This window comes from Kryptolebias marmoratus, linkage group LG7 (genome assembly GCF_001649575.2).
Source record: "Kryptolebias marmoratus isolate JLee-2015 linkage group LG7, ASM164957v2, whole genome shotgun sequence".
Lineage (NCBI taxonomy): Eukaryota > Metazoa > Chordata > Actinopteri > Cyprinodontiformes > Rivulidae > Kryptolebias > Kryptolebias marmoratus.
Genome location: NC_051436.1, coordinates 13203056 through 13226300, shown reverse-complemented (window position 1 = coordinate 13226300; position 23245 = coordinate 13203056). Strand labels below are relative to the sequence as shown.

General features: G+C 37.3%; 2 protein-coding genes across 5 annotated transcripts; one reads left to right on the top strand and one right to left on the bottom strand.

Annotated features, from left to right (window-relative positions):
* Positions 1 to 344: 344 nt before the first annotated feature.
* On the bottom strand, positions 345 to 22936 carry LOC108245909 (probable E3 ubiquitin-protein ligase RNF144A). 2 transcript variants are annotated; one of them, XM_037976457.1, is made up of 4 exons: positions 22714 to 22936; positions 2346 to 2446; positions 1072 to 1245; positions 345 to 983 (listed from the first exon to the last, which is right to left on the bottom strand). In XM_037976457.1, the coding sequence occupies exons 1-4, from the start codon at positions 22802 to 22804 to the stop codon at positions 528 to 530; spliced, it is 822 nt and encodes a 273-aa protein (XP_037832385.1). In that variant the 5' UTR covers positions 22805 to 22936; the 3' UTR covers positions 345 to 527. The 2 variants fall into 2 exon arrangements, with proteins under 2 accessions (XP_037832385.1, XP_017288656.1); XM_017433167.3 differs by lacking the exon at positions 22714 to 22936 and adding an exon at positions 2641 to 2825.
* On the top strand, positions 6663 to 17716 carry LOC108245906 (probable ubiquitin carboxyl-terminal hydrolase creB). Of its 3 annotated transcripts, none has more exons than XM_037976455.1 (12): positions 6663 to 6801; positions 7115 to 7171; positions 9368 to 9467; positions 9543 to 9664; positions 9885 to 9955; positions 10041 to 10166; positions 13334 to 13429; positions 13549 to 13680; positions 13771 to 13902; positions 14028 to 14068; positions 16064 to 16101; positions 16220 to 17716. In XM_037976455.1, exons 2-12 carry the CDS (start codon positions 7153 to 7155, stop codon positions 17443 to 17445), a joined length of 2103 nt encoding a protein of 700 aa, XP_037832383.1. In that variant the 5' UTR covers positions 6663 to 6801; positions 7115 to 7152; the 3' UTR covers positions 17446 to 17716. The 3 variants fall into 3 exon arrangements, with proteins under 3 accessions (XP_037832383.1, XP_037832382.1, XP_024865618.1); XM_037976454.1 differs by having other exon boundaries at positions 9365 to 9467; XM_025009850.2 differs by having other exon boundaries at positions 6692 to 6801; positions 7115 to 9467.
* Positions 22937 to 23245: the final 309 nt, after the last annotated feature.

The following is a 23245-nucleotide window of genomic DNA, read 5'->3' as shown; positions in this document are numbered from 1 at the left end:
TTTTTTTTTACGTGTGTCGTAGCTGAAGCTGCAGTAGGAGATTTGTGCACCCCGGGTTTGTTTCTTCAGTAAATACATTTATTCTGGCTAAACGAGTTATCTATCTGCGATGCAACAACTCCTGATACTGCATTTCTGCATAAAAAGATGTTTTTTATAGCCTTGAAATTGTTATTGAGGGTGGATTGATTCAGACGGAGCTCTACTGAAGGCCTAGGTGTGAATTGCACGGCCCGCCACTGCTATGTTCCTAATGAGCTGCTGCCTTTCAGTGTGTCCAGCCTACAGGTGAGGTATGAAGATGTATGCACCTGTTTGGGTCAGATATAAAATACGCATTTGGTTAAAAATGAATCTTTATTCACATTATATCAGAAAAAAATCAGGTCTCAAGAAATAAACTTCAGTAACTTCAGTTGTAGAGATTGTTTAAAATTGGTTTTAAACCTGAACAAGAACAGATATCAAATATTCAGATTTTGAGAATATTACTATCAAAGGATAGAAGATCAATTGTTTATGTATATTTAGCATCTGTGCCACACAGGTATGGAGGTTTGTCTGGGAGCCACACCATCGCTGCAGGGGATGAAGTAGGAACTCGTGTCCAGACACTCCGGAGTCAGCTTCAGACACACAAAGCAGAACTCCACCTGGCAGCGAGGACAGATGATGTTCTTGCAGCCCGTCTTGTCGTGCTCCACCTTCTGACCGCAGGTGGGACAGGCCCGGATGGAGGGACAGGCATCGACCCCATTCACTTCAGGAAAAGTGGTGGTCTTGCAGGTCCTGAGCACTTCAAGGTCATGGTTGATGCAGCCATCATTGTCACAGCGGTCAGAGCGTGGAGCTGGACCTTTCCACGACTTCAAACACTGCCAGCAGAACTCGTACACTTTCTTTTTATCTGCGGTGCACACTAAGCACTGCACACTGAGGTTAGTCAGGTCTTCTCTTTCAATACAGGACTTACAGCCAGGACACTGTCAGAGAAAAATGTAGTGTTCAACATTGCAGAAAGTTGATTGCAGTTTCTAATATTGATTTAAAACAGATCTGAAAGACACTTACTGACTGAGACTCGCAGTACTTTGCAGCAGCCAGACGAGCGATGTTCTCTTCAAAGTGCTGCATTTCTTCAGCGGTCAGGACTGCTAAACGGCGTACTTCTTGATAAGGCCACACTGCACCGCACTGTTGGTGGGTTTCTTTAATGAAGGCAGGGCACTTAAATGTGTACTGGCCCTGAAAATTTAGAACATATTCGTCATTTAAGCAGTTGAACATTCAGTGAAACTGGTTGGGATGTTCTCCAGCAGGGGTGTAGCGGTACATCTGTTTGTGCCATCACAGCACTGACAGCGGGGTATGATCAGATCAAGTATACATTAGTCAGAGGCAATCATTTAGAAGAAAGACCACATTTCATAAATTGCTTTTTTGCTCACTAGAGAAGGAGTAGAGGATGATACTTTTTAAAAACACTCTAAATATAGGAGCTTGAAGACCTGCTTGTTTGTTTCAAATCAGCTGTGTGGAAAAATTTTTGCTTCCAGTGACCCATGGCAGCATTGGAGGGCAAGTATTTATCCTCTGGTTTCATCATGGGCTCATGTTTGACACATTTTACTACTGGTAGCGGGTATCACAGTCAGTAAACATGAACCAAACATTTGTTTTAAACGATTTCCTACATTTCTCTGAAACACTAATAGGAGCAAACATGATGCCTGTTATTCCTAAAAAGAGGAAAACAGGAACTTAATAGTAAAATAGTTTAAATGAGAAAGCAAAAGGAAACTTTAGAAAAACAAAAACAAAAAACAAATACTCCTCAAAAATACTGCATGGCCACAGTAGGCTTTTAATTCAAATATCTTTAAACATCCAGAAAGGAACCTGACCAAAATCAAATGTCCCAATGCTAATCACTTGTAGCTATTTGCACAGAAAATAGGCTAAGTTTTTTCTTTTTTCCAAACATGAAGTGAAAGACATTTATCTGGCTGTATAAAGTGTGATACGTGCCAAAGAGGGTGTTGTTGAACATGTCAGTAACCAAACAGGCTCTGAACAATTAATTAGCTGTTTCTGAATCATTGAAAGGAGCAAAAAGAAAGCTTGTGTTTCTTAATATATGAAGGGGTTGGGTGTAATCTTTGTCCTTGTGCAGAAATTTTGCATGCCTCTAAACACAACGAGGAAATCATCAACATCAGATTGGACCAACACAAAGAGCTGATGAAAATTTCTATAAGTGGGAGGTTCTTAAATAGAAAAGAAACAATAAATCTTTACTTTGAAGTCATAAAAACATGGTGACTGACTGAACAGGTGGAAAGTACCTGATCCAGCAGGCTGCGACACCATCCGGTGAGAGACTGAGGAGTGACGGCGTGACCACAGGACATCTCTGCTCGGAGACCCTGGTCTCCTTCATCGGGGGCTGAGAGGCAGAGAACAGACATTAAACTCAGCATTGCTGCAAATACTGTACACACATTGTGAGAAAAACACCCACATCTGCTTTGTTTTACTCTATGCACTTACTGAGATAGAGCTATTATGCACAAATTGAAAGTAACAAACATGAAATAAGAACATTAGAACAACAACTGCTGCCCAGTTTTTAGTCCTTACGCAGTGGATCCAGATCATCAGGTCTGTTGACAAATCTCAGTGTTGTGTCTCTGGGGTCGTATCTCTTCTCGTTCTGGTCCTGAGTGCTCATCGTGGATCAGATCAGCTCTTCTGCTTCTTGTCAGTACCAAACCTCTTTTGTCTGCTCTCAGTAAATTCCCCCTGAAGTTGCTGCTGCAGCTGCGTCACTCTCTGGGTTCAGAGAGTTTGCTTTCACTTTCACTTACTTCCACAATTATATTCTTAAACTTACAAGAAGTCACATTAAACCAAACTGTCTGATTGTCAGTTCTTTTGAATAAATGATTACATGAACAAAAGTAATGCTCTGGGCAACTTTGACTTTATTTTAGGAAACTTTTGTGATCTTTTACTGCATTGCTTTAAATTCATTAACATACCAAACATCTTTAAAACATTTATAAAAGACTTATTTATAAATGTTATAACTGCCTGAGAAAGAAATTATTTCAAAGCTGCACTAAAGAAACAAGAATAACAAACACACCTTGATAACCCAACTGCTGCTGGGAAATAAGGTGATTCCCAGAACTCATACAAGGAAATACATTCAATAAATAATAAAAACAACGGTCTCAAAGTGAACATGGGGTTGCTTTTGTTCTTGTGATACACAAACATCTACTAACAACAAATAAAATGTTAATTTCTCAAAGTAAGAAAGTACTAAGTTTATCAACAACACTGATATTAAATAATTGAAACTAGAGAAATTAAATTTACTGTGAAAACATGGCGTGAATGCTGAGTGCTGAATGACTTTGCTGAAGAAGCTGAACCTTGTTGTTAAAGCTAAAAGAAGCAGAGCACCAGCTAAAAGTAGGGGAAAGGATAGCTAAAAGCTAAATGTAACAAAAGGCTAGCTAAATGTAATAAAAGGGTCATTAAAAGCTGAAGTAGCAAAAGATTCACTAAGAGCTAAAAGTAGCAATAAGGCTAACTAGAAGGTAAAAGTACCAGAACAGTAGTAGTTGTGACTATTATACTGTAGCAGCAAAAAATAATCAACAAGTAGTAAGATGTCTGTTTCAGAGAATCAGGAGAAAGATGGATCTTTGTCTTTGAAAAAGAATTTTATTCCGAAGGCAAAAGAGCGTTCGGAGACCCAAACTCACTGAACTTCATTACATCATTTTCAGCCACACTTTTACATAGTTACTGAGCAGCTTCGTTTCTCACAAAGAATATCTGATAATAACAGGGGGAGAGGAATCACTGAGAACAAATCAGTCAAGTCCAGGTGCAGAAATGAGTAAGGCAGGACCAGAGTTTTTCTCAGTTCCCACATAGAACAAAGAACAAAATCATTTCAAACCTTAACAGTTAGAAGAAGAATAACTTCATTAAGTCTTCACTTGTGCAGGCAAAAATCACAATTATTGTTATACATTTTACTATTAAAAAGAACAACATTAAAATTTTCCATTACATTACTTTTCAAATGATGTTAAACCTAAATGGTAAAAGTAGCATAAGAATACAAAAATAGAGCAAGTTTGCTGAAGCAGATTTCCAAGAAACAATGTTTTTAAAGGCTCTGAGGAGAGCTCAATGTGTTCCTGTTAAGAAAATATTCATAATTAAAGTTAAATATTTTGAAAAGTATGAAAATTACAAAAACCAAAAGTCACAGCTACTATTTCCTGAATGAGCTGAATGTTTTGATGTAGGAATGGCTAAAATAGCACAAAGTATGTAGAAGTAATCTCATTAGATTGCAAATTATGTATAGAAAGCTAAAAAAACTGGAGAACAATAGTGTCAGCATTCACACAATAAAGGCGTTGTTTTCTTCTTTTTTTATTTTTTATGAAATAGAAAGTGAAAGAATCTTTTGTTCTCTCTGACGTCAGAACTTGTTTTGTCAAATACAAACTAACTGCAGGAACTTCAGTCGTTCAGCACAGAGGCAGAAGGAGCACAGAGAGCAGCAGGAACATGGGAAAAATCTACCAGGTCGTGGTTCACGGTCTGAGGGGGCAGAAGATGTTCATAGACCTCTGCAACACCGAGGAGCAGATGCAGAAAATGACCGTGCGTCAGCTGAAGGAGAAAATAACAGAGAAACTCCCAGAGACGGCGGGTGAGTCCCTGAGTTTTCAATTAAACTTTTGCGTGCTTATTAGGAGAAATATTTGTTTAAAAAGTAATAATGTTCATACAAGTCACACAAGTTAAGTAAAAACTGATGTTTTAAGAGCCAAATACACTTAGGAGTTAAAAGTGAAAGTATATTTTGCACAACAACCTTATGCCAGTCGTTGCTCAGGCTGTCATAAAGTTAACTGTTCGAGCTCCGATGTAGTTTGTTTTTGTGGAGATTCAGCTTCATTTTGAATATTTAACACAGCTTTACATGACAAAGCTACAGACGAAGTCACTCAATGCTATCTACAAAATACTAAATAACACACAAATTAAGATAAAACTGCTCTGTAGCCTTCGGATGCACCAGCGGATAGAATGTAGTGATGGTATTTGCTCAATGTTTGTTTCTTTAGGTGGTTTGCATGCATTGTATTATGACTAAGTCTTCAACTAATATCTACTTTATGTCTGTGTGTGTGTGTGTGTGTTTGTTTTCCTGTGTGTGTCCAGGGGAGGAGAACTTGAGGCTGATCTTTGCAGATAAGATGCTGGAAGGAGACACAACACTGCTGTCTGAATATGGAATCCAACAACAGTCTGTCATCCAGATGGTGATTCGGGTCCCTGGAGGACTGACGGCCTGACTGAGACCACCTGCACCTCCTGCTGCGCCCGCCACCTCCTCCAGTGACTGTTTACAAATGCAAAAGATTTATTATTTTATTTGTTTGATTGTAATGTTTCTTATGTTTGAAATCAAATATTCTGTTGTTGCACAAAATTAAACTGATTTCCTCAAACTTTGTGTTTCTATAAACCTTATATAAACCACTAATCTATTGAGATGGGCGTCTGCAGAAAGGTTATATATGAGCAATTAACGTCTTACCTGTTGAGATAGCTCTTTGAAAAAAAAAAGCCAGTTTAAATTAAAAACAGTTAAATTCTGATGGGTTATTTGAGCTAACAGCTAGTCCCAGCATGGCCAGGTCAAAATTAAATTCCTCTTGTTTCAAAACAGGTTCGATCTAAAAGATTTCATAGAGGTTCAAACAATTGCTTCTTAAGAAACCTTTACATCACAGCCAATTTCATTTTACACAGTTATTTACATAGAATTATGCCGTTATTTACAAGTGCAAAGAGTAGAAGCAGCTAGCTGTAGCACTTCTGGTGCAATCTGATGCACTTTGTAAAATCTCTGCCAAGAATAACGTGAAATATGAAACTGATGACACAATGCGAAGGTTATAAAATAATGTTTGCTACAAAAGTTTTTACAACTAAGGTTGTGTAAGAAGACAGTAATCCACTTAGTCAGTAGCTCGTCAGTCTGGTGAAAAGTTTGCTATCTACAGCAGGTGAGACATTAATTGTTTATAATCGTTCCTTAGGTCATTAACTACAAGTCAAAGTTGTGTACTTGATGTCAGCAGCAGTGCATCACCGAATCCCATCACTGACCTCTTCAAGAGAATATTTAAAAAAATGATTACTTTCTGAGAGTTTCATTAAAATCCATCCAGTGGTTCATGAGATATTTCGCTAACAGACAAACAAATACAGACATAAAGCAATCACATTATTGCCTGTCTTTCAGTGCAGTGGCTGATAACTAATATTACAATTAACCAAAAGTTGTGTGCTTATTTTTAATGTGATTCTCTACTTACAGTTAATGTGATGTAATTAGAATTTTTTATCAATTTAATCCAGTTCCTGTAAATACTGCACTCAAGCCCCACTGCAGATCTTTTAATTTGTACTTATTAACCATCTGTATTCTTAGCTTTAACTAAGGCTATCAGTGTTAAAACTATTAGGTTTGGACACTGATAGCCTTTATAACAAGCTTTTCTGCCACGAATCGTTTAAAAGCGACATTTCCGACGCACCCTGAATGCAGCATATTGTTTTTGTTACAGAAGCGAAAGAGGAAGTGTTTGAGTGGTTTACCATTGAACCAGTACATAAAAAAACTCTGCGAGTGTCAGTAAGAAGTTGGAAAGTTGTTTTTTCTTTGACGGATGTCTGTGAACTGTAAATCTGAAGGTAGGGGGTTTTCTTTGTTTGTTCACTTGTGCTTCTCCTGACGACCAGTAGTTCAAATTTGTCCTCTGTGGAGGACGTTTGAAAACCTGGATATCTCACATCCACTGCACACTACTAAATTGAATCCTTTTGTTATATACAGAGGACATTTAGGGCTTTTCAATGATACCAAATGTAAATAGGTGGGGGTAATGGCATTACAAAGACTGGGGAATTAAAAAAAAGGGATTGGATTCATTTTTTTTTCTTGGTTGTCAAGAGGATTTGCCAAACCTATAGTTGCATTTGACTGATAGTGATGTCTTTGTAACAGCATGGTGTGACTGAACTGATCTTCAGAAGAACCCGAACATGAGGATGGAGCACAGTGGTTTGTATTCCTGCAGCTCGTTGAGCCCTCCGGATAAGATGATGTGCTGTGGATCTGAGAAAACAAGCTTTTTAGATAACACTGAACGACTCCTGCCACAATTTACTCTGCATTCATGAACCCTTTGTGACAAAAACAAAATGTCATTATAGAATTATCTGTAATTTATTGTTAGGGGGTTTCACCTCACTTCCATCAGTTAATTTTCTCAATAAACCAAAACATTTACCCCCAACATGACCCCAGAAGAAAGAATTATAACAGTATTTATGTTCAGCAACATTTCTGAACAGATTTTAATCGTTTTGTGCCAAATACAACAGAGAATTTAATATATACGTTAACATACCTGAGACCTAAAGTGCTCTCAGTCTCAGACTAGTTTGCCAAACTCAAAAAAATATTTCAATTGAGAACAACAAGAAGCACATGCTATATTAAAAGCACATTTATAAACCTAACAAATCTGTTAATTCATCTAGTCATGAGGTAGCCCTCAGTTAACTTTTAATAAACATGAACATAAACACAAAGCAGAACAAATTAAAGGCCTAGCATTCTTTGAAGGAATGCATTTTGCCCTCTGCCATTTGTATCAATGATTTAGACTAAGATCATTTTATGTTGACAAATGATGAGGTTGTAGCCATTTTATTTAAATCTTGAAAATAACAAAATGCACAATAATGTGATATTGTGAAACTTTTCAGTCCGTTAGCAGTCAATATATGTGTTGGGAATCCCTCTCAGCTACTACTGTGTCATATTTTAGCTCAATATTTGTAAAGCTGACCAAATTTTTGCCATTTTTAGGTTAGCTAAGGTTGATTAGCTGTGGCAGCCATCTTGAATTTAGTTGACTCTAAAAGCTGTTCAGTTGTAGATTTAATGGTTACCATCTGAGAGCTAAATTAAAATTCAAAATCTGAATATTTAAAAACCTACCAACTTAAGAACTTGTTATTGTTCAGACACCTTCTTAGAGCATTTGTCCCTTCTGAAAGAAGCCATGACAGATTACAGTCACAGGGGTTTTAGACAGGAAAACTATATTTAGGGAAGTTTTGTGATCTTTTACTGCATTGCTTTAAACTTATTAACATACCTAACAACTTTAAAACATTTATAGAAGACTTTTTTTTTAAATTATCATAGTCAATAAAGTTTTGCTAGGAATTGAGTAAAAAAAAAAAATCAACTTCTGTGTGAAGAAATTATTTCAAAGTTGCACTAAGGAGCAAACACACCCTGATAACATGACCGCTGCTGGAAAACAGGGACATTTCCAGAAATCATAACATGAACTTGTGCAAGGAAATAAATTTAGATAAACAGAAACAATTTAAACATGTCATTAAATAATAAAAACAGATGGTCTAAAAGTGCACATAGTGTTGTAGTTGCTTTTCTTCTTGTGATACACAAACACCTAACAACAAATAATATGTTGATTTCTGTACAGCAACAACAATAGTAGTAAATAACTAACTAGAGAAATTACATTTACTGTGAAAATATAATATAAATGCTAAATGACTTTCCTGGAATTTGCTGAGGAAGCTGAGACTGACTTGTTAAAGCTAAAAGAAGCAGAACACAAGCTAAAAGCTAAAAGCTTAATGCAGCATGTAAAAACAAAAATAGAACAAGTATCATGAAGCAGATTTCAAAGAGACGTCTCGATGTATTCGTATGAGGAAAATATGTGCAAAGAGTTGAATATTTTGGTATATGAATGGCTAAAAAGTGGCACAACATATGCTGAAGTCGCAAAAAAGTTTGTACCTAACGCTTTGAGAAATCAGCAGTTATTTATTGTTAGCAGGTGTCTGTGTATCAAAGGCACAAAAGGCAAACAACACCATGTGCACTTTGTGACCATCCGTGACAATTTATACAGATCATCAAAGCATAAAAATGCTTTAATGATGTGTATAAATTATCTCTGCGATAACTAAATCAGCACCCACGCATTTCACGATTATCACAGATCATAATTCAAGGCTACCTCAAAATGTCTGATTATTGTAACACAAGATTTGTTTGATGTCGAATATTCTTTTATAAATTGTTTTATGGACTTTAAATCAAATTATCCCAGCAAAGCACAACAAACTACATAAAGCCTTACGTTTGAATGCTGTATGTCTGTTTGTGTTAGCATTTTTTTTTCACTTTATTTAAATCTCCCAGTAGGTAAGTACCACGGCTTGATCAGAGAGGGAGCGACCTGCTACCTGAACAGTGTGCTGCAGGTGTTGTTCATGACCAGAGAGTTCAGAGAAGCTGTGGACAGGTTTGTTGTTGCATTTATGTTGAAAATTCATTTTAACGAGTACCTGTGTAACACACCTGACTTCTACTTGTTTAGGTTTGTGGATGAGAATCCTAACTCTGATTTAATTGATCCTCATCTTAAAGAATTGTTTGATCAATTACTGCAAAAACCAACAGACACATGTAAAATACTGAAGAAACTGCACATTGACAGAGGTACAGTATGACAACATTCACATTCTTTTCCAATGATTTTTATGAAATTATATCAGTTTGTAAATCTGCATTGATTGTTATGTCTATTTAGCTCTGATTTATTAACTCCAATAATCATTCTGATCAATAAATATGAGCTAAAAACACAAATTTTGTTTCTTTTTTAAACATTAGTTTTATAAATGAATATTCAGGAAGACTTTTCTTTTTTTTGTCTCAGTGTATGAACAACGTGATGCTGCAGAATACCTTGAGAGGATTTTACGGATGACCAGTCCCAGTGCAGCAGAGGTAAAGACTTCTTCAAAACAAAAACAGTACTTTGATTAGGAAAAAATACTTTTCTTCACAGGTTTATGTTTCTTTGTGTTGTCAGATCTTCCATGGACAGATGAGCCACAGGATCTTCTGTCCTTGTTGTGGGACACAGACTAACACAGATGTACCGTTCTGGCATCTTCCTCTTGAACTGGTGAATTCCTGCAGGGAAAACTACAGCGTGGTGAGAATCTGACACTCTGTGAACTTCTCAGTGTTTTTATTGACAGGATGTTTGAAGATTAGTTCAGACTGTGAAAAATCTGATCTACAACCTTTCTGGTTTATCAAAATTGACAGTATTAATAATTCAGTAGACATATTTTCACATCTTATTATCACCTGTCATTCTGGGGTGGGCAATAATGTTTTTGCCTATGTCTGAGTGTGTTTGTTTGTCCCTTAGCAAAATATCTCATGAACCAGTGGACAAATTTTAATGAAACTCAGAAAGTAATCATTAATGCATGACTGCAACGGAATAGCTTTTGGAGTTTACTTAATTTTCCTGTCAGGAGGGGGGATGGGGGAAGGAGGTGAACCCAGAGTGCAGACTCATTTTGTAGCGGGGATAGAACTAATTTATTTTAAAATAAAAGATAAACAGAAACAAAAAGCTCATGTGGCAGCAAACAAACTAGATACAAAAAACACTAACAAACTGAAATGCTCATAAACAGACCTGAGGCGAGACGAGACGAAACCCAAACAGAGCATATGGCGACGAGGCATGGCAACAAGGCAGATAACAAAGGACAATGAACCAGCGGGGTGTGGAAGTGATGACCGGGTTTTTAAAACAGAGGAGGTGATTGGAAAGTGGGCAAAGATCGAAGATAATCAAGGCTTGGGGCAGGTGTAGATGGGCGTGGCAGAAAGACCAAAGAGTGACTGGGGAGGAGTGAATAGTGACAGCACACAAGGACATAAAGAACAAAAGCCAAATCATGACAAAAATACCTGAACAGAAAACATGAAGACAAATAAAAACAATAAACTAAAACACCAAAAAAAAAAAAACCCCGACATTTCCGACAGAAAAATGCTGTAACTAATAATAATCTTATAAAATTTGGTGTAGCTTTAGCTGAGAGTCATCTGCAACATTTTGCATTGTTTTGTACCCAAAACATCCACAACACTGTCATTTCTCAATATAAGATAATCTTAGTATAAAACTCTGACATGGAAGGCAGTGGACAATATGCATTCCTTCAAGAAATGCTAGGTTGTTATTTAATATATTTGCAATCAAGAATTGAAAAAAAAAAGTATCACTCTTGCAGCTGTTAGTAACTAGTGGTAACTAGGTGAAGCACAGCATTTACAAGGTAGTCTTGAATTATGTCTGGAAACATTTGCAGTGGTTCTTAGTTAGTCTGCGTGAGTCACAGAGGCTCACCATCTTGTCGCTTAACATGAACATTCATGTTAAAAAAATTTGTGTGACAAATTTTCTCTCTAAACAGTCACAGAGTTGTTGCCAGTGTCTCAAACCGGTCTAAAACCCATCTCAGTTTTGTTGCTGGTATCTCCAACTCATCTCAAGAGTGCTAGAGCTGTATTTTCACAAGCTTTCCACTGATAGAAAACATGTTTGTGTATAAAAACATGATAAGTGATAATTAATAAACTGTTTCAAATCTGCCTATCTTCATTTAAAAAATGTACTCCGTTATTATATTTAAAAACATGGGGGCAGCTGCCAATGTGTGGGTGATGTCATAGAGTTGGACAATGAACTAATGTACCCACAAAAATAGTCCCTGATTTTCTAAAAGTGGCCACTCAAACCGCAGCCTCACAGCTAGCTAATTGCAAACACTCAGAATTCAGTGAGACTGAAATGGAAAAATCCAGTTTTCTGTAATTTAGGGTCTCCAACAGTCGCAGCTCAGTGAGACACTTTGTTTAGTCACATAAAGCACCACGGACTGATTTTATGACAGTTTAGCACAGGACTGTTTGAAAACTAGACTCTTATATCAGAAAACAAAGCTTTTAAAAATTAAAAGAAATATTATATTTTCTTCCATTTAATTGTCACAAAGAGAAAGCCCATTCTACCATATAAATACTATGACTCCATCTTGTTAAACTGGTAAACTATTTATTACACTGAAGTACTTCTGAACTTCCTCAGAGGCTCAAGGGAAAAGTACAATACCTGAAATCTGACATTAAATGAAGCCTTGACAGAAATTATTTTAGACATACACTATATTGCCTAAAGTATTCGCTCGTCTTCCTTCAAACACACATATGAACTTGAGTGACATCCCATTCTAAATCCATAGAGTTTAATATGATTGGAAAGGTGGGAGCTAAGTTAAACAAAGTTGGGAACATGAAATTGTCCAGAATGTCTTGGTACACTGAAGCATTAAGAGTTCCTTCCACTGGAACTAAGCAGCCGAGCCAAACTCCTGAAAAACAACCCCACACCATAATCCTCCCTCCACCAAACTTTACACTTGGCACAATGCAGTCAGACAAGTACCGAGACCCAGACCCAGACTCATCCATCGGATTGCCAGACAGAGAAGCGTGGTTCGTCCCTCCAGAGGACATGTCTCCACTGCTCTAGAGTCCAGTGGCGGCGTGTTTCAAATCTCTGCATCCGACTCTTTGCACTTGGTGATGGAAGGCTTGGAGCTACTCGGCCATGGAAACCCATTCCATGAAACTCTCTACATCCTGTTCTTTAGCTGATCTGAAGGCCACATGAAGTTTAGAGGTCTGCAGCTGTTGACTCTGCAGAGCGTTGGTGACCTCTGTGCTCTATGAGCCTCAGCGTCTGCTGAGCCTGCTCTGTGATTTTATGGCCACTTCCACTTTGTTATAACACCACTAACAGCTGACTGTGGAATATTTTGTGGTGAGGAAATTTCATGACTAGACTTATTGCACAGGTGGCATCGTATTACTGCACCATGCTGGAATTCACTGAGCTCCTGAGAGCGACCCAGTCTTTCACAAATGGTTGTAGAAGCAGTCTGCATGTCTAGGTGTTTGATTTTATACTCATGTGGCCATGAGAGTGACTGGAACACCTGAATTCAATTAGGATTTGGATGGATGAATGAATACTTCTGGCAAATAGTGTATGTACTTACAAACAAACCTTCAGATTCAAGGTTTTCCTTTATGCTGTTGTTGATTTTGTAAGACTATTAAAAACTTTTTATAATCTCTAATTATTCCTAGAAATTGTGCTTTGATGGTCCGAGTTGTTAAAGTTTATTTTCCTTATTGAAAACCTTTCTACTTAAAAGACATTTTAAAAACTTTATTACACTGTTTGGTGCTTGATTGTTTTTCCTCAAAACTAAACACAGGTGCATTTTTCAGGAAAATGGCATTGAGGAGTTTTTCAAAACCTCAGATTTCAGCGGAGAAAAGCAGATGTACTGTGACAAATGTGATACCAAAGTTAATGCTACTAGTGTGAGTACTGTAAATAATAAAATATGTCTCAGATGTTTTTGGATAGAGACAAAAATAATGGAAGCAGAACAACATTCTTACATTTTATTTGGGGGTGTTTGTTTTGTTTTTCTTTGCAGAAATATGTCATGAAGCATCATCCAGATGTTCTGATTCTCCTCCTGAAGAGGTTTGACTTCAGCTATCAGAACATGTCATATGTCAAAATCAGCTGTATTGTTGATGTTCCCTACACCCTGAAGATACCACAGGTTAATCTTCACTGTATTTTATTTTGTTTTAGATATGATCTATTTATTTTTTTAATTCTCATTTTAACATCTATATATTTGTTTGAACAGAATCAGACATATGAACTTTATGCAGCCGTGGATCATATTGGTGATCTGACAGGTGGACATTACACAGCAGTCATTAAGCCCCAGGATGATGAAGACAGATGGTTCAGCTTTGATGATGACAGAGTCACACCGGTGAGATGTAGCAGTTTTTTTTTTTTTTCAGTGTTGTTAAAAGTTGCTCCAGCGTGCTGTAAAGGTATATAGCCTTTTCCAAAAGAAGGCATAGATTTAATAAAAAATTGATTTGTTTTTTTCAGCTTGATGAAAGTCCATTCCCAGACAAGAAGAACATTGCAATGTAAGTTTTAGAGGTGGTTGACTTTTGGTAAAATGATTCTGCCTGGATAATGTGTTCACAAGTAGTTAAATCTGATAGTTCACACCTGACATTACAACATAGCCTCCATTAGACTGTCAGCTGTCACCTGAGTAACAAACAAGACATCAGCAGCTCCACGGAGCTTTCTGCAAAATTTGGAGGCTGAGGGCAACATCAATACGTTTTAGTTTCATCTGACCACAGCACTTTCTTCCTAACATGTGAAGGAAAGTGCTGTGGTCAAGGACAACACAATGTCTGACACAAACCTGCCACCTCTCATCATTCTTGGAACCACCATCCCTACAGTGAAGCATGGTGGTGGCAGCATCATGTTGTGGGAATGCTTTTCATCAACAAAAACTGGGAAATGGGTCAGATATAAATAAAAAGTAGATGGAGCAAAATACAGAGAAATTCTTGAGAGGAACTTCTTGGAGTCTCCCAGAGATTTGAGTTTAGGGCAGAGGTTCACCTCCCAGCAGGATAATGGCACGAAACACACTGCTGAAGCAACAGTCCATTGGTTTAAGGAGAACCAGTTAACTGTCCTGAAATGGTCCACTCAAAGCCCATACCTCAATCTAATTGTGGATCTCTAGTTTGAGTTAAAGATTGTTGAACACAAGCAGCACCAATCCAGCCTGACAGAAATATAGCAGACTGGTCATGAAAAAATGGATGAAAATCCCAGTGGTTAGATGTACCAAGCCTATGGAGACATGGCTTCACAAAGTATTTGATTGAATACTTTTGTAACCCACTGTTAACCAAAGATGCCAGAAGAAAGGGAATCCAGAAAATAATCAAACAACAACAATTATCTAGCAACAGAATGAAGAAACAATGAGTCTTATTACTGACGGTGCTAATCAACAGAGCAGAGGTCAGATGTGAACTAAGAAAGCAAAGTCAACCAAAATGTACATAGGAAAGAGTTCAACACAGTAAAACAGGAAGTAACAAGAATTCAGATCAAAAACAATTTAAGAGTAGGCCAAATGTAAAACAACATAACAGATTTAAATGAACTAAGAAATAATCAAAACATGACATCAAAAAACATACAGAAGGCAAACCAGAACACAGACAAATAAGTATTTTTTTTCTTTATTAGGGCATTGTATTGACTTCCATTCATTTTTGTAGGCTAACCCTTACTCATACCCTAACTATTACCAGTACATGACTAACCCTAACCTAAAGTAAATTCACACTTTAGCCCTAAAATTTTTGTCATCTGTGATAAATTATATCATAAGAATCATAGCAGTTAGGAATAATTCCTGCAAACAAGAAAGAATCAAAGTCTGAATGTTTGTAATCTTTGTGAGCTGCAGTGAGGATTTCTATTGACACAACTTTGTTTTGGAAATCATTTCATGAACTAAGGAGCACTTTTAAAAAGAACATTGTCACTGTAGAATTACACTTTGAGTTCATGTTGGAGCCAAACCCTTTTGTCTGAACTGCATCATTTACAGGAAAGGCTTTGCTTAATTTAGAAAGACGCCAAACTAGTTTCCACTCTCATTACAACAGCCTTGCTCTGTGGTGAACCGACCCGACTGCAATCCAGACATATCACAAAGACATTTGGTTGATAATGAAACAAACAATAACATAAAGGAAGTTTAAACTGTACAACAGCTAAAACTCTATGAGATTTTAACAATTTAAAGCATTTATATTTCAAAACAATTGTTTGTACATTTACTGGTTTCTTCTGTTCTCAAATAAATGTTGTGTTGGTAAAAGAATAATTTACACAACAAAGGGGTAAAAAAGTTTCAGTTGTTATCTTTTTTAATTTGCTGCAAGCAATAAAATCAAAATGAGCTGACATTAAAACAATAATTTTTTTTTGTCTGTTTTGACTTTTGCTTGTTTTGTTACATAAACTTTACTCAAATATACAGCCTACATGTAGAAATGATTGATATTTAATATATTTTTGGTTTATTCTGCCTGTAGATCCAGTAGTGCCTATCTTCTGTTTTACAGAAAGAAAGGTAAGAATCAGCAGATATTTCAGTGAGAATTAACTGATGTGTGGTGTTAATGACAGGATCAAACTACTTGGAACAATGTCTATATTTATTTTGATCTTCTGTCTAATTGATGTTGCAGATTCTGGTCCTGAAGACTCAAAGGACAAGTACACAAATGAAGATCACCCTGCTACCAGTGAGAACTCTGCACAGGAGGCTGATAACACAAAAACAGTCAGCTCTAACAAAACCAAAACTGTGACTACAGAGAAGAACAGTGCAGATGACCAAATAGATGGGGATCTGCTTTTTAATAATGTCCAGGTTAAAAAAAAAAAAAAGAATTTGGGCAATGGAAAGCTAACTGAGGTTAAAAAGATGAGATCAGATGTTAATCGTACTTATACACCTGAACAGGTCAGTGTAACAAGGGGTGAAAGTGAACAAAACAAAGCAAAACATGATTTGGGGGTCATAAAAAGAAAAAGTAACTGGAAAGAAAACAGTAAGAGGAAAAAAAAGGAAGACATCACTGATGATAGAGTCCAGATTCATGATGCTGATCAGAGCAGATTAAATAATCAACATTTGGAAAGAAGAAAAAAATTTAATACAAAACCTCCCCATCATGAAGGTGAAGCAGATCAAGAGAGGATAGACAGTAAACAAAAAGTTTGTGGTACATCTAAAACACAAAACAATGGTTTGAAGAGACAAACTAGAAGTCAGAAAATTGATGATGAAGATTCATATGCTTCTCATAGTGTATCATCATCAGAAACAAGAGCAAGGCTGACTGAAAACCAGACAGCTGACAGGAGAGGAAAAATTGAGAAGGAAAGCCGAGGATTACAGGGAGCTGCAGACAGAGAACACAGCTCAGAGCAGCCAAGATTTAATGTTAAGAAAATAAAAAAAGGATTCAGAAGTTTATTCCGCAGGCCAATAAAACAGTCCAACAGTCAAACAATAAAACAGTCAAACAGGCCAACAAACATAAAGAATGCAGAGAAAACCTTATTTGTCGGCAGTGAAAAGAATGTAAAATATAATAAAGCAAATATTAAAGTGAAGTCTGACATAAAGACAACAAAGGCCAATTTACGAGCAAGTGTTTGTACTACAAACCCCAGTGAGACCTTTTCATCTGATCAACAACACCTAACTAAAAAAGCTTCTGGAAAAGCTAAAAAAGCTAACAAGAAAACTCAGCCAGATGTTCACATACTGAAAAGATTTCCAGATGTAGACCTAGAAACAGCTGATAGAGTTTCAAACAATACATGTTTAATGTGTTTCCCCTTTTCAGTGAAAAATCATAAAAGGGGCAGACTGACAGAAGTGAAAAGACAGATTAAACGATAATCCATATTTGTTCTTGTTAGCACACATTTCAGTTGCCTCTGAGGCAAATGACTCAATATTTTATCAATGCTGGATCACTTGAGATCAGATACTTGTGAGGCTGAAAGGATAGAATTATAAGACTTTGTTGGTGATGCAGTTTATCATGTTTTATTGTTCAGCCCTTTTTTATTATAATAAAATATGGATCACATTTCATTTCTTTGTGTTTGTGCAAAATAAAAAGAGATGACATCTTTGAAATCTGGATGTCTGCTTTATGAAACTGAAATTGGAATATGTGTCTTTTGAGTTTTCTCTGACTTAAAAGCAATTAAAAATCAGTGGGTTTGACCTAATTCTAAACATGTTTTGTCAGTGGTGTATTCAGTAAATGTAACACTTGCAAAGTGCAACGATGGAAGATATAAAATTTATTTTGTTTTGTTTCTGCAGCTATTATAGGTTATCTATCAGTTTTGATTTGTGTCAAATCCCTTAAACATGCAACGTGCACCAGGAGATACACTCTCTTTAACATCCTACAGTTAATTTTTAAGAAAATAAGAAAAGGATTCAGAAGTTTTTTCCGCAGGGGCTCGTTAGGCTCGTTAGGGTCGTTAGGGTCGTTAGGGTGGTTAGGGTGGTTAGGGTCCTTGTTCATGTGACTCAGTGAGTCACATGAACAAGGACCCTAATGATCCTCTATTGTTAGGAGAGTGAGAACAATTTGCAATTTGCAGCTTACATCACATCTCAGCTTTAAAAGCCCAACTCCACACTCTCTATTTCTGAATTGAGAAAGCTCCTCGGATGAGAAGCGAAACGTCTTCAACTACAGAATAGAAGTCCAGTTGTTTGTGTTTTTTAACTTTTTTGAATGTATAATTTACCTTCAAATTAAACATTATTATGTTTATCATTTCAGCTGTATTTTCACTCTAATCAGACCCTCCAGGATTTCGCAATGTTGTGATCGCAACTATTAACGCAAAATCAAGCAAACATCGTGAAATCGCAACTTTTTGCAACTTTGTCCAAAACACCACAACTTTCCCGCAACTTTAACCCAATATTTATTGTTTCTAAAGTGATTTGCCACCGTTTCTGCAGTCTAGTGTCTTCTTTGTGGGTTTTTGTAGTGTGTAATACAAAATAACAATAATAATTATTTTCCACTCTTGCCTGTTTTAGGAATCTGACACAAATGAAGTATGAACACAAAAGCTACAGATTAAAAAGATTTTTTAAAAAGACTTTTTTTAGTTTTTCTCTATCATTTAAAAAAAGTCCCATGATATTAGAATGACAGTCTGTTGACCCCTGTTTTACAGCTTTGTTTCAGCTACAGGTTGTTATAGATTATACATAAAATAAGTGAAATCTTTGTGTAGCTATGGTTTTTATAAACCATTTTTATTGTGTAGACATGTCTTCAGTCCTGTTATTGTTCAGTGTTATTTTGAAACTGGTGTTACAGAAAGCTCCATCTCTTTCTGAAGTGTCTAATAACAAATCATCTCATTTGTACATTTGACTACAGGCACCATATTGGAGATGTGGATAAATGATGGTGTTTTAAATTATTTCCATTCAAAGTTAAATGGACTATTTATTAATTTCTAAATTTGAACTTATTCATATTGACTTCACACACTAAATTATTTTCTATACTTATTCGTCATGGGAGATGAGGGTAGTCCTGAGGTGGAAGCTTGTTTTTCCCCAGATCATCCAGTCACCCTGAGGGCTGACATTGTCTTATGATCTGAGGTGGCAAAGAGGAGAATCCTGATTGAACTAATAGTCGTGTGGGACAATGGATGTGAAGAAGCCTCAGAAAGAATAGCCACAAAATAGCAGGACCTGGTCCAGCAATGCAGGGACAAAGGGTGGAAGATCTGGTTGTTTCCTATGAATGTAGGCTGTAGGGGCTTCCCTGCAGTCAATATAGAGAATGCTGACAGCCACTGGAGATGTAGGAGGTGAGAATAAGAGTGTGGTGAGCAGGCTGGGGGGAGGTAGCAGAGTGAGCCTCTTGTTGGCTCTGAAGTAGGAGGCAGAATTGAGCTGGAAGCCAGGAGAAGATGGGCACTAACCATCACTGCAGGCCCGTAGTCTGGAGATCAAAATGTGCAGTGGAAGCTGGATCTCACCTGATGACCTCTCCTGGCCGAATGCTTCAACCACTGATGTGACTAAAATCAAAGAACCTTTAGTAGATGTATTCAACAGTATCCTGATCAAGGATGAAAAGAAACTGTAGATTGTCCTAGCAGTCAGCAGATGAGAGCTGGGTTATACCCTGCATAAGTCACTGGTAAATTGACTGGCAGATGCTTAGCACTGTTGCCTCACAGCAAGAAGATCCTGGGTTCAAACCCCGTGTTGGACCTGGGGTCTTTCTGCATGGAGTTTGCATGTTCTCCTTGTGTTTGTGTGGGTTTTCTCTGGGTGCTCTGGTTTCCTTCCACAGTCTAAAAACATGCATGTTAGGGTGCCTTCAGGTCCAGGCCTCCCTTGAAAAAGCAATCAGAGATCTCAACTGGATTTGCATGGTTAAATAAAGGTTAATGAATGAATTACAGACACACCACACAATAATGCATTCCTCCTAAAGTCAATTAAAAACCACCTATCAACCTACACTCTATTTTTTTAAACTGTGGGATAAAAACCAGAGTCTCTGCATTGGGAGAACATGCAAACTGCAGGCAGAAAAACCTGAGCCAAAATTTGATCTGAATATCTTTCTATTGTGACGTGAAAGCACCGACCACTACACCAGTACAGCCCCCTTACTGTCCCAAAACAAAAAGCTTTACATTTATGTGTGCAGCTGAAAACCTTGATTTCTTGGTCACAAAATTATTCTTTATTTTCTTTTATTAAAAATAAATCAGGTGTTAGGAAACAATTTTCAATTATGTTTGTGAAGAGCAAATTATAAGAACAAAACAGAGCAAATGTTGTTTAATGCTCTTAATGGATAAAAAGACCTACAACATCTTACATTTTTTTGTTAAATCCCAGGGAAAATAAAACTGTTACATTCATGTATATTTAGTTTCTGTGCCACACAGGTATGGAGGTTTGTCCGAGCGTGGAGCTGGACCTTTCCATGGCTTCAAACACTGCCAGCAGAACTGGTACACTTTCTTTTTATCTGCTTTGCACACTAAGCACTGCACATTGAGGTTAGTCAGGTTTTGTCTCTCAACGAAGGTCTTACAACCAGGACACTGTCAGAGAAAGAATAAAACAAACAAACAACAACAACATAAAATTTAACATTTCAGAAACCTTTGGTGCTGAAACTTCTGGAAAGATTTCTGAACTCTTAACAAATTTGAAAAACACTTACTGGTTTAAACTCGCAGTACTTTGTAGCAGCCAGAAGAGCAATTTTCTCTTCAAACTGCTGCATTTCTTCAGCGGTCAGGACTGCTAAACGGCGCACTTCTTGATAAGGCCACACTGCACCGCACTGTTGCAGGGTTCCTTTCTTTAAGGCAGGGCACTTGAATGTATATCGACCCTTAAAATTGAAGACATATTCATCATATAAACAGCTCAACACAGAGAATTATGTGCAGAACTGGTCAGGATGTTGTACAACTGAGTTTAAATTTCCAATAATTGATATTTCTTGGCCACATTTTAATCACAAGTCATATTGATTGTTGATTTTTAAACAAAAATGAGCAAATGCCTGTTTAAGGGAAAATGTTTTGAAAAATCTGAAAAAAAGATGACTATGACTATTTAGTACAGTGTTGATTTAATCATGCTTTGGGCCTGAGTTGCAGCCAGTGACTTTGAACGCAGTTCAAACATAAAGGCAGTAAAATCCATCCATCCATCCTCTTCCCCTTAACAGATCCAGGTAGGAAACCCAGAAATGCCTGAGCCTAATGAGGCTCTGCAGCTCAGAATGCATTTGCAGGCTAGAGGGAAAAGATCTGGGTCTGCCTTTGGGTCTCCCAGCAGGACAAAGAAGAGACAGGAGACATTCTAAGCAGATGCCTGTCGATCCCTTCTGTCTGCAATTTAGGATTTCAACATGGCTTATTTGGTGTCCATTTTCTGGGGGCTTGAGAGTGTCTCCACACCTGCGTGAAATCTCTCATTGTAAGCAACTCCTGGTAGGTTTAGCTTTTTTGTGCTGGGCCTAGCTGAGCCACAGGAATCAAGAACTGGCAACCACTTGTTTGTTGGTAAGCTTCTATTTCAGTCCTGGCTCCAAGAAGATGTCCCAGTTTTCCAGTTTTTTGTGGTTATTCTTTATTAAGTTTTATCCTTCATCTGAGGCCAGCCCTCAGGATTATGAGGATTCTCAAGCCCCACCACTATGCTATTTGCAGAGAGGTAGGAAGTAATAGTTTCAACTAAATATTAGTACATTCTGGAAGCAAACCCTGCAGTTTTTAAAAGTAGATGAAGGTGAAAAGGGGACAACCTTTATAACAAGATAATGTCTCAAATGCTCTCAAATACAATGTTTTTAAAGGACATCCAGAAATATTTCTGAAACATCCAGAAATAGACCTGATCAAATGCAAGGCAAATACAGATGTCTCAGTAGAAATCACTTGAAGCTGTTTGCACTATAAAAAAGCAAAGTTTTTTTCAAACATGAAGTGAAGGACATTTATTTAGCTGTAAAAAGTGTGATACATGCCAAAAGGAGAGTAGTTGAACAAGTAACCAAACAGGCTCTGAACAATTAATTAGCTGTTTCTGAATCATTGAAAGGAGCAAAAAGAAAGCTTGTGTTTCTTAAAATATGAAGGGGTTGGGTGTAATCTTTGTTCTTGTGCAGGAATTTTGTATGCCTCTAAACACAACAAGGAAATCATCAACATCAGATTGGACCAACACAAAGAGTTGATGAAAATTTCTATAAGTTGGAGGTTCTTAAAGAGAAAAGAAACAATAAATCTTTACTTTGAAGTCATAACAACATGTTGACTGACTGAACAGGTGGAAAGTACCTGATCCAGCAGGCTGCGACACCATCCGGTGAGAGACTGAGGAGTGACGGCGTGACCACAGGACATCTCTGATCGGAGACCCTGATCTCCTTCATCGGGGGCTGAGAGGCAGAGAACAGACATTAAACTCAGCATTGCTGCAAATACTGTACACACATTGTGAGAAAAACACCCACATCTGCTTTGTTTTACTCTATGCACTTACTGAGATAGAGCTATTATGCACAAATTGAAAGTAAGAAACATGAAATAAGAACATTAGAACAACAACTGCTGCCCAGTTTTTAGTCCTTACGCAGTGGATCCAGATCATCAGGTCTGTTGACAAATCTCAGTGTTGTGTCTCTGGGGTCGTATCTCTTCTCGTTCTGGTCCTGATCGTTCATTGTGGATCAGATCAATTCTTCTGCTCTTTGTTGAGAAACCTATCACTGTCAAAGCGCAGTGACTTGCTTTTACTTTCACTTTTTACCAGAAGTCACATGAAACCAGTCACATGGTGGGTCGACTCCATTTTCTTTGTTTTGTCATGTTGTGTAACTTTAGAACAAAATGAACGCTGCATTCCATTACTTTACATTTAAAATAACATCATAAAGGTTGTAAAATTATTGTTTAACAATTATTATTTTCACATACTCTTAAAAGCAATATTGTAACAAAGTAGGCACACAAAGTTGAAAGCTACTACATTAACCCTCCTGACACGCTCAAAAGAGAGAGAGGCAAAGAGATCTAGACTAAAATGTTTCGTGGTGACTCTCAAGGAAGCAAGCATAGCTGGTAAACAACTACACCTACAGTAGGTCACAAGATCACAGCTGGGA

Excerpts from the sequence above, each read along its gene's own strand:
- LOC108245906 (XM_025009850.2), top strand. The coding sequence starts at position 9,316 with ATGTCTGTTTGTGTTAGCATTTTTTTTTCACTTTATTTAAATCTCCCA. Across the intron at positions 9,665-9,884 it reads GAAACTGCACATTGACAGAG|TGTATGAACAACGTGATGCT; the intron begins GTACAGTATGAC and ends TTTTTGTCTCAG. Across the intron at positions 13,430-13,548 it reads CCAAAGTTAATGCTACTAGT|AAATATGTCATGAAGCATCA; the intron begins GTGAGTACTGTA and ends TTTTCTTTGCAG.
- LOC108245909 (XM_037976457.1), bottom strand. The coding sequence starts at position 22,804 with ATGAACGATCAGGACCAGAACGAGAAGAGATACGACCCCAGAGACACA. Across the intron at positions 2,447-22,713 it reads TGATGATCTGGATCCACTGC|CCCCCGATGAAGGAGACCAG; the intron begins GTAAGGACTAAA and ends TCTGCCTCTCAG. Across the intron at positions 984-1,071 it reads AGTACTGCGAGTCTCAGTCA|TGTCCTGGCTGTAAGTCCTG; the intron begins GTAAGTGTCTTT and ends TTTCTCTGACAG.